At 45.0% G+C, this 20,578-nt stretch overlaps 1 protein-coding gene across 2 annotated transcripts in view; it reads right to left on the reverse strand.

Moving 5' to 3' along the window:
- LOC122541791 (microsomal triglyceride transfer protein-like) overlaps positions 1–20,578 on the reverse strand; it is a 102,018-nt gene that overhangs the window by 62,732 nt on the left and 18,708 nt on the right. For both annotated transcript variants that reach the window (XM_043678773.1, XM_043678772.1), the window contains 2 exons: positions 10,770–10,909; positions 7,201–7,348 (listed from right to left, as the gene is read on the reverse strand). In XM_043678773.1, coding sequence (XP_043534708.1) covers positions 7,201–7,348; positions 10,770–10,909 — 288 coding nt within the window. The remainder of the gene's footprint in view (positions 1–7,200; positions 7,349–10,769; positions 10,910–20,578) is intronic.

The raw sequence follows: 20,578 nt of genomic DNA on the forward strand, positions 1-20,578 counted from the left end.
GTCCCTCCTCCCTACCTTTTATCTTAGCCTGCTTGGCACACCCTCCTCATTCCTGAAGAAGGGCTTATGCCCGAAACGTCGATTCTCCTTCTCCTTTGATGCTGCCTGACCTGCTGTGCTTTTCCAGCAACACATTTTTAACCCCACAGTGACCCACAGGCGTGAGGTATGTACTACATGTTAACTAGCTAAGACTATTGCCTTGAGATTCCTTATTTCAATTTGGATCGTGACTCTCAAACGCTCCTGTCTTTGGCCAACCTGTCCAGGTAATACTCCTAGTTCCCAATATCTGCAGCTCAGACCCCAGCTTGAGGACTCTGAGCCAATGTTTCTCAACCTGCAGCCCCTTCTTGTGGCTTTCACAGCAATGGGACAATATGGAAGGAGACCATTTGGCCCATCTTGCCTGCACACAATTTCTGTCGAACTGACCATCCACTGCCCCTCTTGAATGCCTCAGTTGAACCGGCCTCCTCTACATTTCCAGGCAGTGCATTCCAGACCCTAACTACTTGCTGTATGACAATGTTTTTTTCCCTCACATCACCCTTGCTTCATTTGCGCATCACTTTAAATCTACGTCCCCTTGTTTCTTTTTCCCTTTTGAGCAGGAACAGCTTCTCACCATCTACTCTTATTCATTTGCCATTTTGACAATCTCTATCAAGTCTCCTTCTCAGCCTTCTTCTCTCCAAAGGTAACAGTCCCTCCTTTTCCAATCCATCCCCATCACTGAAGTTTCTCAAACCTGGGACCACTCTTGTAAATCGCTTCTGCTCTCTCTCCAATACATTGACGCTTTTCCTATAATGTGGCACCCGCAACTGTACTCAATACTCCAGCTGAGGTCTAAGAAGAGTCTTGTATAGGTTCAACATCACCATCTTGCTCTATGCTTCTATTTATAACGCTGGGAATACTGTGTGCTTTATTAATTGCTCTCTCTACCTATTCTGCCATCTATGGTGTTCTGTGGTTGTTTTCTGAGATTCAATGCTTTTTATAAACTCTCAATACTGAATGCTCCTGCATATCTATTTAACCCTCTTAACTATTTGACTCGTTAATTAACTGGTTATTACTTTCATAAAGTAATAGTAAGTTACAGAACCCAATCTTAAAACAAAAAAGGCAAACAATGAAAAATAAACAAAAGGAAAATAAGCAATAGCTAGTACAAGTAAGACAAAGAGAATTTAAAAATTAGCTGAGGAGATTAAATAATGGAGAAAAACAGGGAATGAGTTAAATAAACTGGAATGGAGGGGATTCAAAAGTGAAGGATGGGAAGAGATACAGAAGGCAAGAAGGGGAAAATGACTAGCCAACAATTTAGTCATGATGCTTGTTTGAAGAGCTATCACAAGTATAATTGGACAAATGGCCTCTTGATGCATTGTAACAGCTGTGTGACTCAGTGGCCAGAAAGCAAGCCTGATGGAGGGAGAGGGGAGGAGAGAGAGGGGTAGAGCGAGGCAGGGAGAAAGAGAGATGGAGAGGTGAGCGAAGTGAGAGAGGGAGATGTGGGGGGAGAGAGGGGAGAGGGAAAGGGGAAGAGAAAGGGAGGGAGGAGAGGGAGGGAAACAGAAAGAGAGAAATAGGCAGAAATAAAACATTTCACTTTCACTGCTGGCATGTCTTTTTAAAGTTATGAAGTCAATTTTCTACTGATATCCTGAAATTAATTACAAGTTCATGGGTTTTTGGTGAGGCAACAGCCAATCAATGGCCACAGTCCAAGTGCAGGTCAAAGGAAGACAGCACGGCCTTGAGCTCCTTTGTCAGTGGAATTGGCAAAATATGATGGATGCTTTCAAAATGCTCATAACATGTACAATTAGAGAAAACACGAGAAATATATTATTTCTTATGCAACAAATTAACTACTGATGTATCCACTGGTGAAGGACATTCAAGGCAAATCAAAGCAAGCAACAGAATTAATTAAAAGTTTTGTTATTGATCATTAACAAAGGAACATAAACTAAATTGTACTTTTGCAGGTACCATCCACTAACTTCAAGGCTATAATCTAATCTCAAGGTTCAGATGGAAATTGTAAAATAAAAGATCTTTTAAACTTTGCTCTTGCATTTCATGCCATTGAATTTCCTCAGGGATAACCCTTCTTCAGGATAGGGGAGGGGATAGGGAGAGCTACAGATAAGGGGCGTGGGGGGGGGTGAAGGAACCGGAATCATTCCTCCCATCGACTAACCAGGTCACACCTACCACCTGTATTCACCTATCACTAACTCACCACTCCGTCCCTCTCCCTACCCATTATCCTTCCCACTTCCCATCCCCCGTCTCCATCCGCAAGTCCCCAACTCCCACAGCCAGTCTTGAGGAAGGGTTATAAATGTCGAGTTCTCCACCTCCTGATGCTGCTTGGCTTGCTGTGCTCTTTCAACCTCCTGCTGGTCTACTTTAGATTCCAGCATCTGCAGTATTTTTGTCTCTAACTGAATGTCCTTGGCAATAATTGCTTCTTGAAATCTTTCTCGCTGTTTTACATTCAGCGAATAACACATAGGCCATAGCCAAGGGAAGATAAAGCAGGAAGGAAAGACCCTTCTCACATTTTTGGAGGAGATGAAAAGCAAGTCGATTCTTCCACTTCCTAAGAACCGATGGCTTGGCTCAGTGTTGGTTTCTTTGCCAAAGTTTGCTGATTCAGGAACGCTGCTGATTTTAGACAATGCTTAATAGGTTGAATACGCCAACTCTATTCTTGTTCAAATTGAAATGAGAGATGTCCCAGGGTGGAGCTGGTTGCGGGGGCGCGAAGGGGGGGCGGGGGGAGCAATATTCCCTCTGAACTCCTCAAGAATTCTGGTAGGACCAACATGCACTCAGGACAGGTTGTATTTAGCTTCAAGTGGGATGGTCTACAGCTCTCTCCTTTCCTGGACAATGGCCTTGAACTATATACTCAACTTGCTGGCTCCATATTAAACTGTCCTTCTGATCAGCCCCTTCAGAAGCAGGAAACCTGAGCCAGGTTTTTGACATGGGTTAACAGAAGTTATTTATAGAATAGTCAGTCTATCCACAAATACTCCAATATACAGTAGAACGGCTTACTTTATAGATTCATAGACTCGCTACAGTGTGGAAGCAGGCCATTTGGCCCATCAAGTCTGCAGCAACCCTCCAAAAAGCATCCCACCCAGACCCACCAGCCTACCTATCCCTATAACTCTGCATTCCCCATGACTAATCCAAATAGCCTGCACACCCCTGGACACTGTGGTGTAATTTAGCATGGTTGAAGAGTGTGGTGCTGGAAAAGCACGGCCAGTCAGGCAGCATCCGAGGAGTAGGAGAATCAATGTTTCAAGCCTGAGCTCTTCCTGATGAAGGGCTTTTGCTGGAAACATTGACTCTTATGCTCCTCGGATGCTGCCTGACCTGCTGTGCTTTTCCAGCACCATACTCTCGACTCTGATCTCCAGCATCTACAGTGCTCACTTTCTCCCTATAATTTAGCATGGCCAATCCACCTAGGCAGTACACCTTTGGACTGTGGGAGGAAACCCATGCAGACATGGGGAGAATGTGCAAACTCTACACAGACAGTCACCTGAGGCTGGAACCGAACCCAGGTCCCTATCGCTGTGAGGCAGCAGTGCTAACCACTGAGCTGCCCAAAATTATTTATTTATTTAGCCAATTTAATGTCACAAAATTTCCCAACACTGATCTGCATTTGGAAAATTTGTTAGAAACAATGAGGCAAAAGGTTTGTCAGTGGCTCTATACACTTTCTTACTAGCAGAGGGGGGAATATAAATGCCAGACTGTTGGATGGAGCTAGCTGAAGATATTTTAGATTCCCTATAGTGTAGAAACATGCCCTTCAGCCCAACCATCCACACCAGCCATCCGAAGAGTAACCTACCCAGACCCATTTCCCTCTGACTAATGCACTTAACACTATGGATAATTTAGCATGGCCAATTCACCTGACCTGCACACCTCTAGACTGTGGGAGGAAACTAGAGCACCCGGAGGAAACTTATGCAGACACGGGGAGAATGTGCAAACTCCACAGAGACAATCACCCAAGGCTGGAATCGAACCTGGGACCCTGGTGCTGTGAGGCAGCAGTGCTATCCACTGAGCCACTGTGCCACCCCAGTGCCTCATTGATGAAATTCCAGGATGCACAAGGTCCTAGAGAGTTGTACAGTTAGGGGAGATGAAAGGGATAGCGGGAAGGCAAGAGTAATTTCAACACAGGGATAAGAATTTTAAACTCAACGAGCCGATGTCAGAATGGGAGCTAATGCACAGGATGTGAGTGTAAGGGTGATAGTTGACAGCAGATTGAACGTGAACCACAGTAATCCCTGCCTGGTGATTCTGTTCAAGTCAACTGCCAAGGAATGGAATGCAACATATTAAGCAAGATCTGAGAGCTGACTCGGTGAGGGGTTAGTCAGCTGTACAAGTGGTGGAGCAAAATATGATAGCATAAAGTTCTGGTTGGGACTCAAATACTTAGAAGCCTTAGAATCATGGAGATGTGCAGCACAGAAACAGACTCTTTGGTCCAACTCATCCATGCCGACTAGATGTCACAAATTAATCATTTGCCAGCATTTGGCCCATATCCCTCTAAACCCTTCCTAATCATATACCCATCGAGATTCCTTTTGAAATGTTATATTGACTGAACGGTCTTTAAACAATATGATATTAATCTGAATGAGAACAAAGAATTGAAGATGTATGTTCTGAATTAACTCAAATTACAGCTGACTAAATAGAATGGACCTGGCACAAATACAATGAGAAGAAAACCAAGGGCAGTGCAGACCAGGATAATTTTGATTCTGAGCTCTCCTATTTCTAATGAACTCATAAACATTCATCCTTGGAAAGAAAGCAGATGCACTGCTAACTACACACTGATTATATATTGTGGATAAATGACATTTTCAAATAACTGCACTTGTGTGCTCAGATGATTCTGCCTGCCATAAACTGGGCCATAAAATATGTAATAAATGGATTTAATCTTCATTCGACTAATACACTCTGCTTGCCTTGTTAGTGTCGCTGACACATGATACAAAAATCAGCTTTCCGCAGCTTCATACTGCTCTGAAAATTCACAAAATGCCACCGCAATTGATGTGGTTACCACAGGGGAATGTAGAGAAAGGCAGATGGAGATTCACTCATGTAATACTGGTGGAAGTGATGCCATAGTACTCACTGGGCCAGTAGTCCAGAGGCCCAGGTTAATGCTGCGGAGGGGGGGGGGGGGGGGGCTCTGGCTTCAAATCCCACCGCAGCAACTGGTAGAATGTAAATTAAATTAACAACATCCAGGATTGAAAGTTACGCTCAGAAACCCAGATTGACAATACCAGTTACCATAAAAACCCGTCTGGTTTACTCTTCATTCCTTAGTTTGAGCCATTCAGTTGTGGCAAAGTCTCCGAGGAATCAAACCAATTTGGATTACCACAGCTTGAATTCTGGCAGTGGAAAACACAGCTCTGTCAACTCTGCAAGCTCCGCCTTTCCAACATCTCGGGTCTTGTTCCAAAATTGGGACAGCTGTCCCCAAGCCCCATCAAAGAGTGGCTTGAAACACACTGAATTACACCTTACAGGCAACGCTCAGGCACAACCCTCACCATCTTTGGGTATGTCTTGTCTCATCAAAAGTCTCAAGACATTATGTTAAAAAAGAGCAAGGAAACTTCCTGCTGATTTCTCTGCATCAAAACCCTCTCAACTGAGAATCAGTGCTCCTTCATGTTGAGTACCAACTGGATGCAGCATTGAGGGTGGTTAGGGCACAGAATGCACTCTGGCTGGGGGTCATCAATGTCCATCACCATCAATGGCTCAGCAGCAGCACTACTGATTCAAGCTGGTCAGATCTCAAAGGAAATAATTGCTAGACTGGGTGTGTGGCAGGAGATGAGGGAACCAACAAAAAAGGGAAAACATACTAGATGACCAGGGGTGATCATACTGAATGGCAGAACAGGCTCAAAGGGATTGAATGTCCTGCTCCTGCCTCCATTTGCAAGGTTTCTATATCCTTGCATGTGATTCGGAACAGCATCATGAGTGTGAACTTGATTCCTGTTCAGGTTGAGGTGGTCTTGGGACCTGCCTTCTCAGCCTTCCCCCTAAGAGTGGAAGGCAATGGTGGACTATCATGGATAAATAACTGCCAAGGAAACAGCTCAGAGTAAAGCATCAGCAGCCAAAGAGTTTGGAGCACTATCTACAAGATGCACTGAAGCAATTTACCAAAGATCCTTAAGACAGCCAACTTCCAACTCACAATCACTACCACCTAACAGGTCAAAGGGCAGCAAATCTATGGGAGCACCACCACCCACAAGTTCCCCTCCAAGCCACTCACAACTCTGAGTTGGAAATATATCACTGTTCCTTCGGTGTCACTGGGACAAAATCTTAGAATTCCCTCTATACAGACATTGTGGGTTTACCCATAGCACAGAGGGACTGCAGTGGATCAAGAAGCTAAAAATCACACAACACCAGGTTATAGTCCAACAGGTTTATTTGGAAGCACTAGCTTTCGGAGCACTGCTCCTTCATCAGGTACCTGAAAGAACAGCGCTCTGAAAGCCAGTGCTCCCAAATAAGCCTGTTGAATATAACCTGGTGTTGTGTGATCTTTAGCTTTGTCCACCCCAGTCCAACACCAGCATTTCCACATCACGGATCAAGAAGGCAACTCACCACCACTTTCTCAAGGGCAACCAGGGAAATAAATACTGACCCAGCCGGCAACGCCCATGTCCCAAGAGTGAATTTTAAAAAGTACTTGGCTGAATTGTCAGCCTGAACATTGAGCTGTACCTGTTGGTGTGGGAAATGACATAGTTGAAAGTATCAGAGGTGGCATCTCATTATGTGGTGCTGTTTAAATGCTGGATATTACCACTCACGCAAAATCCCTTGTGATGTCTTAATGTGTTGAAGTCTTAATATGTACAAATCTTAGTAATTTGGTGAATGATCAAGTGGATAATAATTCCATCCTACACCACTCAGTGAGACATAGCTAACATGGCTCATAAAAGCTGATTGTACGAAAGGTAAACTGACCTTTTTTAAATTGAAGTTGGAGGCAAACAAACAGCAAATTATATTGAGTCACTAAACTTGTGATGGGAGATCAGTGTGGATACTTACAGATGTACACACTTTGCAGGGTACTTTTTCTGGAGTACCAGTCAGAGCTAAAGGTGTATCAATCCCAAGGTTGTGCAATGTTTCCTGAAGACTTTTCCCATAATATTCTTCAGGCCTATGTTCTGAACTCAAGTAATGAAGCTGCTGCCTGTTGTGAGAAATAATAGTTTCAATTAACTAAGTCAAAGATGTTCAATCTGTTTCGTAGGTGGTGAATTAAAACACTTTTGGAATGCTAGAGAAGAAGGAGCAAATGAAACAAATACGATCAGATGTTCTGGTGGTGCACTGGTTAATGTACTTGACTCTGGGCCAAAAACTCTGGACTGAGACAAGTGATGCAGATGGGATTACAGGAGAGCCCAAGGTCAGTTGGAAAACTGAGCTGGCAAGAGACTTAAATGCAGAATTGAAAAAGGATTGCCAAGAGGAGATGAAGAAGGTTGAGACAGCTAATATTGTAGTGATACAGAGGAGGAAAGAGAAGTAAAGAACCACTAGCACTGGGAAATGAATCATGGAATCCTTACAGTGTGGAAAGAGGCCATTCCACCCATTGAGCCCACACTAACCCTCCAAACAGCATCACACCCAGACCCACCCCACTACCTTATCCCTGTAATCCTACATTTCCCATGGCTAACCCAGCTAGCCTGCACATCCCGGGACACTATAGGAAGTTTAGCATGGCCAATCCATCTAAGCTGCACAGCTTAGAAACTGGAACACTGGGAAGAAACCCATGCAAACACAGGGAGATTGTGCAAACTCCACGCAGGCATGGAATTGAACCTGGGTCCCTAATGCTGTGAGGCAGCAGTGTTAACCACTGAGCCACCATGCTGCCCTGAATGTACTGAAGTAAACAAAATCAGTTGGACCAATAGAATTAGAATTAGGTTGCATTGTCACATGTACTTAAGTACAGGGATACAGTGAAAAATTTACAATGTCCCCCTTCCCGGTGCCAACTTAGCTACAAGTTACCTAGGTACAAAATCTTAGGTAAAAGTAGAAAAATAAAGAAATAAGTTAAGTTAAGAAAAGTTAAACATTACAGTTCTTGTCACTATTAAGTAATAGATAAGAAATAAGCATTCAACAATTTTACTGATTTCTCCTTCTCAGCCTAAACCTCAAGTAAAATGGGAGAAGGAAGGAGAAGAAGATGGAAAAAGAGAGAAAGTGAGGAGGAAGGAGAGAGAAAAAAATAAAATTAGCCAGCTTCCCCGCTTAACTGCGAGATGAGTGCCTCCTGCTGGAACATGTTTGGTCACTCTGAGCACTGTTACAACTGCTGCCCAATATAGTCCTGCACCTTCAGGAGAAAGGGGTGAAAATCCATTGGGAAAGAAAATCCGATGTGCTCACGCTGGGCATGCTGCCACTGAGGCTGCTCAGTGTACAGTGCTGGTCTCCATTTGCAACTTTCTCATGAATAACCAGAGCAGGTAAATATCCTGGTTGAGGATTTTCAAGGAAGATCTCCCTGCTGGAAATTCGGGAGTGTCTGAGAAATACAGAACAGGCCTTGTACCCCATTTAGGCCTCCTCTCATTCAGTTATAGTGACTGGAGGAGGCCGTTCAGCTTGTGCCAAGAAATTATGGTCCTATCCCTACTGGAAATTTCAGGTGCATGTTGAAGTATTTCCACTGTCCCTAGTTGAAAGAGGTGCATTTAGAAGTGGCTAAACATCCTCTTCTAACATTCTGGATTCATGGTTCAACATTAAGTGAAGAAAGATTGGCAAGATTTAGTAAACACAACTGGGTTCAAATCTTTGAATGGGCCGTTTTCTTGACTCTTGAGTGCCCCTACTTTGGTGTTTACTCAAAGGAGCACTGACTTCACATTAAAGGAAACATGACCCAGTCTATAATATGGTAGGATCTAAGGACAGAGGAGATGCAGCATCATTTCTGTCTCCATGACGTTGTGCAGAAGGCTAGTCTTTGACATTGTGTATTTGGTATAACACCAATTCAATTTTAGCAACATCTCCAGATGACCTTATAGAAGTCATGAGGGGCATAGGTGAATGATAGGTGTCGTTTCTCTAGGGTGAGGGATTTCAAGACTCGGAGGCATATTTTTAAGGCGAGAGGAGAGAGATTTTAAAAAGATGTGGGGGCAATTGTTTTTACACAGAGAGTGGTTTATGGAAATGAACTTCCAGAAGTAGTGGGTGAAGATATAGTTACGACATTTGAAAGACATCTAGATAAGTACATGTATAAGAAATGTTTGGAGGGATATGGGCCAAGCTCAGGCAGGTGGGACGAGTTTAGTTTGAGATTTATGTTCGGCATGGACTGGCTACGGGGTGAGGCTGAAGAGGCTGGGGCTATATTCCCTGGAGCATCGGAGGCTGAGGGATGATCTTCTAGAGGTTTATAAAATCATGAGGGAACTGGCCTCCGGCAAGAGAGCACAAGGGCGACCACATCTTCGTTTCAAAGAGTGTCTGCAAGAGAGACATGAAGTGACTGAACACAAATGTCAAGAGGTGGGAGGACATTGCAAATGATCACCCTCGTTGGAGGCTGGAATTATGCAGAGCTGTAAAAAGAGAAGAGAAGCTGAAGCCTGCTACTGAAGAAAAGCCCACCCACTGATCAAACAGCACCAAGACAAACCCGGAGGACTGTGCCTTCAAGTACAGTCACTGCAGCCGAGACTGCCACTCTCGTGTGGACCTCTACAGACACAACAGACGCTACTCTACCAATAAAGATTGAAGCAAGACTTCCTGGGCGCAGATCCATGGGCGCAGACTAACGAATGCCACCAGAGAGGGGCATGGATATGGTAAATAGGCAAGATCTTTTCCCCAGGGTGGGGGAGTCCAAAACCAGAGGGCATAGGTTTAAGTGAGAAGGGAAAGATATATAAGGGACCTAAGGGGTAACTTTTTCACACAGAGGGTGGTATCTGTATGGAATGAACTACCAGAGGAAGTGGTGGAAGCTGGTACAATTACAACATTTAAAAGGCATCTGGATGGGTATATGAATAGGAAAGGTTTAGAGGGATATGGGCAAATATTGGCAAATGGGACTAGATTTATACAGGATATCTGTTCAGCATGGTTGAGTTGGACCGAAGGGTCTATTTCCTTGCTGTATGACTCTATAACTCAATAATTTGATTTGTAACCTGCTGGCAAACAGAATATTGATTTCTGAAATCTGGCCCTGTTTAAAGAAAGAACTTGCATTCATGATAGAGCTATTCATGATGACGCAATGCCCTTCAGCCAATAAAGTGCTTTTAAAATGTTGGAATACGGGGTAACCCGGCGGTCATTTTGCACACACTAAGCTGCTGCAAACAGAGATTGTGGACCAGCTGCTCATTTTTCCTTCAGTCCTGTTTGCCGTGGGATAAACAGTGGCCTGGAAACCAGGAGTACTCCCCTAATCACGGAACTATGCCACCTGATCGTTCATGCCTTGCCAAGTGTGCAGATGAGTTTTGGGTTGGGAACTGCACACAAATACTGCATTTTTGCCTTATCCTTCCATTCCAGAGCCACGCACAAGAACAAGTTTAAAAAAACTGGCAAACCTTGAGCTGATCTTGGCACCAATTGTTGATTGGAGATTGAGGCTGATCACGTGACCCTCTTCACTGACAGCTGTTTTGATAACACCGTTCTCCAAAGAATAAAGACCTTTACAGGTGGGCTGCCACTGAACTCCCAGAACCTTGAATTAAAAGCCAATATTTTTATCAAACATCTGCTTTAAACTAACGGCAAATTGAAGGACTTCTAATCTTCTGAAGTGAATAGTACTTACTGATAGCCTTATGAATTAAGACCATTGGGTGGGGGAAAAAGGTGACTGTGGTCAACTAAGAATGCAACAAGCAAAAGAAAAATGAACAGTCCGTTCGGTCCCTTGAGACTGGTGTACCATTTAATAAGGGGCTGATCTCAGTTTCAAATTTATGTTACTGCATGTCTCCCATGACCTTCAAACTCTCAACACAGACGTGAAGATATCCAGTGATTTAGCCCCCCATAGATTAGATTCTCTACAGTGTGGAAACAGGCCCTTCAGCCCAACAAGTCCACACCGACCCTCCAAAGAGAAACCCACCCAGACGCACTTTCCCCTGACTGATGCACCTAACACTGTGGGCAATTTAGCATGGCCAATTCACCTGGCCTGCACACCTTTGGACTGTGGGAGGAAACCCAGGCAGGCACAGGGAGAATGTGCAAACTCCACACAGACAGTCGCCCAAGGCTGTAATCGAACCTGAGACGCTGGTGCTGTGAGACAGCAGTTCTAACCACTGAGCCACCGTGCACCCTTAGCTCACGGCTGTAGAGAATCTCAAAGACAAATAACCCTCTGAGCAACAAAATTCCCTTTCATCTCAGTCTTCAGTAGGAGACCCCTATTTTGAACCTGTGTCCCCTGCCCCAGGCAATTTTTAAAAACTCATTCATGGTACTTGGGCACTGCTGGCTGGGCCAGCATTTATTGCCCGTCCCAAGTTGTCCCTTGAGAAGATGGTGGTGAGCTGCCATCTTGAACTGCTGCAGTCCATGTGCAGTGGCTCGACCCACAATGCTCTTAGGAAGGGAATTCCAGGATTTTGACCGTGACAGTGTGGGAATGGTGATATGTTTCCAAGTCAGGACGGTAAGTGGCTCAGAGGGAAACCTGCAGCTGGTGGTGTTCCCATGTATCTGCTGCCCTTGTCCTTCCAGGTGGAAATGGTCGTGGATTTGGAAGGAGTTGTCTGAAGGCCTACGGTGAATTTCTGCAGTGCATCTTGTAGATGGTACACACTCCTGCCACTGACCCGCCCGAGGTAGTAGAAGTGGATGCTTGTGGATTTGGTGCCAATCAAGAGGGCTGCTCTGTTTTAAAGGAAATGACCTGATCGTATTAATTGCTAGACTATTAATCCATGAACTATCAATCCCAGAAGGCACATGGTGAAATGGGAACTGAACTTAAAAGAAAATCTGGAATTATGAGTCGACTGATAACCTTCAAACCACTGTCGCTTGTCATCTGGTTCACTAATGTCTTTTCACGAAGGAAATCTGCCATCCTTTCCTGGTCTGGCCTACATGTCACTCCACACCCACAGCAATATGGTTGACTCTCAACTGCCCTCTGAATGGCCGAGAGAGACAATCACTTGTATCAATCTCCTCAGCATTTGCCCTGCCAATCCCCCTCAAAATCCTCAATATTTCATAACATCACCTCTCATTCTTCTAAGCTCCAATGAATATGGGCATAATTTGCTCAATTTATCCATTTGGAACATAACATTTCCTTCAGTGATCTTGACCATGAGAACTTTCACCAATTGTTAAAAAAAACCCATCTGGCTCCTTCAGGGGAAGGAAATCTGTCATCCTTATCTGGTCCAGCCTGCATGTGACTCCAGGAGAAAGTGAGGACTGCAGATGCTGGAGATCAGAGCTGAAAATGTGTTGCTGGAAAAGCACAACAGGACAGGCAGCATCCAAGGAGCAGGAGAATCGACGTTTCGGGCATGAGCCCTTCTTCAGGAAGAAGGGCTCATGCCCGAAATGTCGATTCTCCTGCTCCTTGGATGCTGCCTGACCTGCTGCGCTTTTCCAACAACACATTTTCAGCTCTACATGTGACTCCAGCCCACAGCAACGTGATTGATTCTTAACTGCCCTCAAACGGCCAGAGTAAGCCACTTATTCCATCCCATGAAAATACAGAGAAAAAGAAAATCTTCCTCAAAAGGAAAAGTTTTATCCCATGAATCAAATGAGTGAACCTTTACTGCCTCTCATCCAGTAAGTGAGTAAGCAAAACAAACCTGTACATGGTACTCTAAAGATGATCTACAACTTTAGTAAAACTTCCCTACTTTTATACTTCCTACTTCTTCTATCATTGGCCAAAATTCCATTTGCTTTTACTAATTATAGAGGAAGTTCATTATAATGGGTGTGTTAGGGTCCAAACAGTGAGACAATGATGTAGTTGGGTGAGGTTATTAAGAAAATACCGACTTCTCTTCATTATTAACAAGAAAAATTAAGACGTAAATAAAGATTTAACTCATTCAGGAAGAATGGGACCCTGTAGCTGAATTCGAAGTATATTGAATGGTGTTATGATGGACCTCTGCACTTGCTGTTCAAAACCAAGGCTCACATTTAAAAGGATATGGGGTAGGCCATTCACCCAACAATGGGGAAACTGTGGAATTCTCTGCCATAGAAACTGGTTGACGTCAAAACATTGAATATTGTCAACAAGGAGTTAGATATAACTTTTAAGGATAAAGGGATCAAAGGAAACAGGGGACTGAGTTGGATGATCAGCTGTGAATGTACTGAATGGGAGAACAGGCTAAAATGGCTAAAGCCCCTATTTCCTTAGTATCTGTATTCCTGCAGGTGATTCAGAAGAACATAAAGAGAGTGGGTTCGATTCTTGCTCAGGTTGAGGTGGTCCCAGGGCCTGCTTTCCCGACCTGCCCCCTGAGATTGGAAGGCAATGGTGAACCATCATGGATAAACAACTGCCAAGGAATTAGCTCAGGGTGAAGCATCAGTGAGGAGTTAAGCACAGGGTTTTGGAGCTCAGCACACAAGACCCAAAGCTGCTAAGGTTGTGTCTCTCACTAATTAGAGAATGTGCTTTGACCTGGGTCCAGAGAGAGCACCGATCGATATTGTGCCTGCGGTCTGAACACGATTCATTGCGGATGTGTTACTCCAGCGCATGTGGACCCTGGCACAGTAACCATGGCAATCTCAGTCTGGAGGGACACTCAGCGAATGATTAGTCCAGGAGCTGGAATAAAACGAACTGGTGTGACAGATGTGCTACACTATTAATATATAGCACCTTTCAAGCTCTTAGGGTAGCTGATGAAAATTGTTTTGTAGATTTGTCATGATGGGCCCAGCGCAGACTGGAGGCTAGGTACCAGTGCGGATTGGATCGGAAGGGCTGTTGGTCTGAACTTTAGTATAGGAGAAAGTGAGGACTGCAGATGCTGGAGATCAGAGCTGAAAATGTGTTGCTGGAAAAGTGCAGCAGGTCAGGCAGCATCCAAGGAACAGGAGAATCGACGTTTCAGGAATCGACGATTCCTGAAGAAGGGCTTATGCCCGAAACGTCGATTCTCCTGTTCCTTGGATGCTGCCTGACCTGCTGCACTTTTCCAGCAACACATTTTCAGCTCTGAACTTTAGTATAGCACAGTACAGGCCCTTCAGCCCTCGATGTTGTGCCAACGTTTTAGCTGATTCTAAGGTTGACTAACCTACATACCCTATATTTTACTATCATCTATGTGCCTATCCAACAGTTGCTTAAATGTCTCTAATGTATCTGACTCTACTACCACTGCTGGCAGTGCACTACACATACCCACCACTCTCTGTGTAAATAACCTACGTCACCCCTAAACCCGCCTCCAATTACTTTAAAACTGTGCCCCCTCATCATAGTCATTTCGACCCTGGGAAAAAGTCTCTGACGATCCACTCTATCTAGGTTCTCATCACCTTGCATATCTCTACCAAGTCACCTCTCATCCTTCTTCACTCCAATGAGAAAAGCCCTAGCTCCCTCAACCTTTCTTCATGAAGACATCTCCTCCAGTCCAGGCAGCATTCTGGTAAATCTCCTCTGCATCCTCTCTAAAGCTTTTACATCATTCCTATGATGAGGTGACCAGAACTGAACACAATATTCCAAGTGTGGTCTAACCAGCGCTCTATAGAGCTGCAGGATAGCCTTGTGGCTCTTAAACTCAAACCCCCTGCTAAAGAAAGCCAAGACACCATATGCCACCTTAACAAACCCATCAAATTGGGTGTCAATTTTGAGGCATCTATGGACGTGAACCCCAAGATCCCTCTGTTCCTCTACACTACCAAGATTCCTGCCTTTAACCCTGTAATCTGCATTCAAATTTGACCTTCCAAAATGAATCACTTCACATTTTTCCATGTTGAACTCCATCTGCCACTTACCAGCCCAGCTCTGCATCCCGTTGCAACCTATGACAGACTCCACACTATCCACAACTCCACCAACCTTCGTGTCATTGGCAAACTTAGTGACCCACTCTTCCACTTTCTCATCCCTCAAGTCATTTATAAAAATCACAAAGAGCAGAGATCCCAGAACCGATCCATGCCGAACACACTGGTCACCAAGCTCCAGGATGGGTACTTCCCATCTACTACCACCCTCTGTCTTCTATGGGCCAGCCAATTCTGTATCCAGACAGCCAGATTTCCCTGTATCCCATGCCTCCTTACTTTCTGAATGAGCCTCCCATGGGGAACCTTATCAAACACCTTGATAAAATCCATATACACCACATCTACTGCTGTACATTCATCAATGAGTTTTGTCACATCCTCCAAGAGTTCAATACTTTCTGATTTATTCCTACAATGTGTAATGCTGGACTTTTTATTTCTTTATTATTTTCCCTTAGAACTTGCATTTGGGACATAAGTGGCGACTCATGTGAGCAAGTGACAATAAAGCTAATTCAATTTTTAAAAAATGCAGCTCCCTTCAAGATCACTGATATTACTATCTTATGGTAAACGTTATGCATATGCACAAGAAAATAAAGCTTTCAGAAGTTTACTGTACATTCATCAGTTCTCATTGGCTCGTCCAACATTAAGTTCTGCTTCACAAGTTGTTTTTAATGTTCCTCTGAAGCTACATGTCACTTGTACATAGATTTCCATTCTGCTGTTCCCTGTGAGTGTGCACTGCAGCAAACACCTTCCCTGATGCAATAAATATATGAATCCCCTTGAATTTCTTTGCCATTTCACACAACACTATTCAAGGAAAACCAGAGGAGTTCATCCATGTGTCATTCAACATTTACTCTTCAACCAACATGACAAAACATCATTATGCTTTGTACTTAATGGCTGCTGTGTTGGTCTAGATTATGTGGAGATGCCAGTGTTGGACTGGGGTGGACAAGTCAGAAGTCACATGACAACAGGCAATAGTCCAACAGGTTATTTTAAATCACAAGCTTTCAGACCGCTGCTCCTTCATCAGGCGAAGGGTCTGAAACCTGTTGGGCTATAACCAGATGGAGAAAGTGAGGACTGCAGGTGCTGGAGATTAGAGTCGAGGAAGTCCTGATGAAGATCTTATGCCCGAATCATCGATTCTCCTGCTCCTCGGATGCTGCCTGACCTGCTGTGCTTCTCCAACACCACACTGACTTCTGACAGTGTACATTACAATAGTATCGACAATTCCTAAGCAATTTGAATGCTCTTGGACCATCCCAAGGTTGTGAATGATGCTACTGAAATGTAAATCTCTTGTTGCTATGGGACATTTCACAAGTGGGGCTGTGATTGTCAAAGGCCAGTAATAATGGCCGAAATATCACGGCTCAAAATGAGGCCATTCTGTCCCGTGTGTCTGCACAACTCTCTGAATGAACAAAGGATCTGGGATCACTCACCCGCCTTCCCCCTGCACCGCCCATTTGAGATTTCCAACCCATTCTCTCTTGAAAGCCTTGATTGAGGCTGCTTCCATCGCACTCTCAGACGGTATATTCCAGACCCTAACACTGTGTTACATGATGAGATTTCTTCCCCTGTCTCCATTGCTTCTGTGGCCAATGATCTTAAACCTGCGCCTTTCAGTCCTTGATCCTCGCACTGATGGGAACAGTCTTTCTCCCTCTCTAAGGTGCACAGACCCCTCATGATTTTGAATATACCTATCAAATCTCCTCACTGTCCAGGAAGAACATTCTATGCACTCCATGGCCCTAGGTCTATCCAAAGGATGGCACAGTGGCTCAGCAGGTAGCACTGCTGCCTCACAGCACCAGGGACCTGGGTTCAATTCCAGCCTTGGGCGACTGTCTGTGTGGAGTTTGCTCATTCTCCCCGTGTCTGTGTGGGTTTCTTCCAGGTGCTCCGCTCTCCTCTCACAATCCAAAGATATGCAGGTTAGGTGAACTGGCCATGCTAAATTCCCCCAGAGGATTCAAGGATGTGTAGGTTAGGTGCATTAGTCAGGGGCAACTACGGGGTAGGAGGAATGTGTCTGGGTGGGTTAACTCTTCAGAGAGTCGGTGCGGACTTGTTAGGCCGAAAGGCCTGTTTCCACACTGTAGGGAGTTTATGAACAATTTCTACGTACAAATCACTTCAGAAACAATGAAGTACAATGTAGGAAGGTGAAAGGTCAATGATGACAACAATTCTGGTGTCAAGCGTAGATTCTCATGCGGATACCAGAATTAATGGTGCATCAATAGGAGGGGAAGCCATTGGAGGTGATTCGTAGAATCTGTCGAGTATGGAAAGAGGCCATTTGGTCCATCAAGTCTGCATAAACATTCCAAAGAACATCCCAACCCCCCCAATCTATCCCATAAACCCCACATCTACCCTAGCTATCCCACTTAACCTGCACATTCCCTGGAAAGTACAGACAATTTCCCACGCTCAATGTACCTACCTAAAGATCCCTGAACACTATGGGTAATTTATTATGGCCAATCCAACTAACCTGCACATCATTGTGATTGTGGGAGGAAACCGGAGCACCCAGAGGAAACCCACACAGACATTTGCCCAAGACGGGAATCGAACCCAGGTCCCTGGCGCTGTGACGCAGCAGTGCTAACCACTAAGCCAGTAGGACAGTATGTAACCATGAGAAAGGGACAGGCAATGTGAAAACGAAACAGATATACTGCTACAAATTGGCAGCAATACACTACAGGAGCACACACAGATTAAATAGGACCTTCTGTGTCAAACTGATATCTGAAAAACATCTGGAAGACCATGACCCTCTGGTTAGCCATGAACCTTTTTCTCTGAGGCATGAGTTTGAAAGAAAGCTGTTGTAATAGTCCCTGTGCACAGGAATGACTCTGTATAGAACAGTGACCTGGCACTGACAGGGAAAAGCCACCAGGGAGCTCCTGATTACTACCCCTCTTGTCCTATCCACACAAAATGGGAAATGCTGAATAGTTTATAATCTCACTTGTACTTTGCAGGGATAGACTGCTAGAACTCTGTAACTTATTTCACAGACGCAGAAAAAGCCCAGCTACCCCTCGTCATACTCTGTCAGATGCTTAACGGCTATAACTAATAGAATCCTTACACTGTAGAACCAGGCCATTCGGCCCATCGTGTCCACACCAAACCTCCGAAGATCATCCCACCCAGACCCGCCTCCCTACCCTATCCCCATAACTCTGCATTTTCCATGGCCAATCCACCTAATCTGCACATCTTTGGACTGTGGGAGGAAACTGCAGCACTCAGACAAGACCCACGCAACACTGGGAGAACCTGCACACTCCACATGGACAGTCTCCCGAGGCTGGAAGCAAACCTGGGTCCCTAGCGTTGTGAGGTAGCAGCGCTAACCACCATACTCCTCCCCCCACTGGCTTATCCAACCAACCTCTCTCAGGGTGACCAGCACAAATCAATAGGGGTGGCATGGTAGCTCAGTGGTTAGCACTGCTGCCTCACAGCACCAGGGACCCGGGTCCGATCCCAGCCTTAAGCGACTGTCTGTGTGCAGTTTGCACATTCTCCCCGTGTCTGTTTGGGTTTCCTCCAGCTGCTCCGGTTTCCTCCCACGGTCCAAAGATTGGTTAGGCCACTGTTGGAATATGGCGTGCAATTCTGGTCTCCTTCCTAACGGAAAGATGTTGTGAAACTTGAAAGGGTTCAGAAAAGATTTAAAAGGATGTTGCCAGGGTTGGAGGATCTGAGCCATAGGGAGAGGCTGAATAGGCTGGGGCTGTTTTCCCTGGAGTGTCGGAGGCTGAGGGAAGGGGGCATAGGTTTAGGGTGAGAGGGGAAAGATATAAAAGAGACCTAAGGGGAAGCTTTTTCACGCACAGGGTGGTACATGTATGGGATGAGCTGCCAGAGGATGAGATGGAGGCTGGTACAATTGCAACATCTAAGAGGCATTTGGATGGGTATATGAATAGGAAGAGTTTGGAGGGATACGGACCGGGTGCTGGCAGGTGGGACCAGATTGGGTTGGGATATCTGGTCGGCATGGACAGGTTGGACCGAAGGGTCTGTTTCCATGCTGTACATCTCTATGACTCTATGTGCATGTCAGGTGGATTGGCTGTGCTAAACTGCCTGTAGTGACAAGGGATGTGGAGGTTAGGTACATTAGTCAGGGGATAGGCAGTGAAATAGGGTAGGGAATGGGTCTGGGTGGGTTACTCTTCGGAGCTCGGTGTGGACTTGTTGGGCCAAATAGCCTGTTTCCCTGCTGTAGGGATTCTATGCTGAGGTCAGGTATATTAGTCAGGGGAAATGTAGAGTAATAGGTTTCGGATTGGGTCTAGGTGGGATACGCTTTGGAGGGTCAGTGTGGACTTGTTGGGCCAAATGGCCGGTTTCCACACTGTATAGATTCTATGAGTTGGTTGTGTGGGGAGGAAGGGTCAGCAGTCATCTCAGTGCAACTCAAACGTGTCCTCCCCATTACCCACACTTCCTGTGGCCCTCACTAAACCATGAAAAGCAGGAACCCCCTCCCCCACTGCTCAAAATGCCTACTCTTAAATAGCTCATTCTGAGAGGGGTTATATCAGATTTGAAACTCTGTCTCTGTCTTTCTCCACAGATGCTGCCAGACCTGCTGAGCTTCTCCAGCATTTTCTGTTTTTTTTATTTCTGAATCTCCAGAATTGGCAGGATTTTATGTTTCAATAATTTGACCATCAGGCTGGAGATCTGAAACTTTGGCCGGATCAATGTAAGACTGACAGAAGGAAGCAGGTAATATTGCCCTGCACTCGGCGTTACAAGATGATCTTTTTAAAATTAAAATTGGAAGAATAATTTTCAAAACACCTCTTTTAATTTTCTACCACAAAAACACAATGGTCACCTTTAAATGTTATGATGTACATGAAGGAACCTAAGAGTTGGCAAGGAGGGAAAAGCAAATGAATAATACTTGGACATGAAGGCATTGGAGCACTGTTCTGGCGGGAGACAAGACTCTTTGGATCAATGGGTGTCATTTTCCTTTTGGGATCTGGTGAGGGACATTGACAAAGGAAATATTTCTATGTCATGTTACTCCACCTGCTGTTCACTTGGAGAACTGCAGTTACCCTTCTGCCACGGTGGACACAGATGTGAAAATGTGTTGCCGGAAAAGCGCAGCAGGTCAGGCAGCATCCAAGGAACAGGAGAATCAACGTTTCGGGCATAAGCCCTTCTTCAGGAATGAGGAAAGTGTGTCCAGCAGGCTAAGATAAAAGGTAGGGAGGAGGGACTTGGGGGAGGGGCGTTGGAATTGCGATAGGTGGAGGGAGGTCAAGGTGAGGGTGAT

This window comes from Chiloscyllium plagiosum, chromosome 38, assembly GCF_004010195.1.
Source record: "Chiloscyllium plagiosum isolate BGI_BamShark_2017 chromosome 38, ASM401019v2, whole genome shotgun sequence".
Taxonomy (NCBI): domain Eukaryota; kingdom Metazoa; phylum Chordata; class Chondrichthyes; order Orectolobiformes; family Hemiscylliidae; genus Chiloscyllium; species Chiloscyllium plagiosum.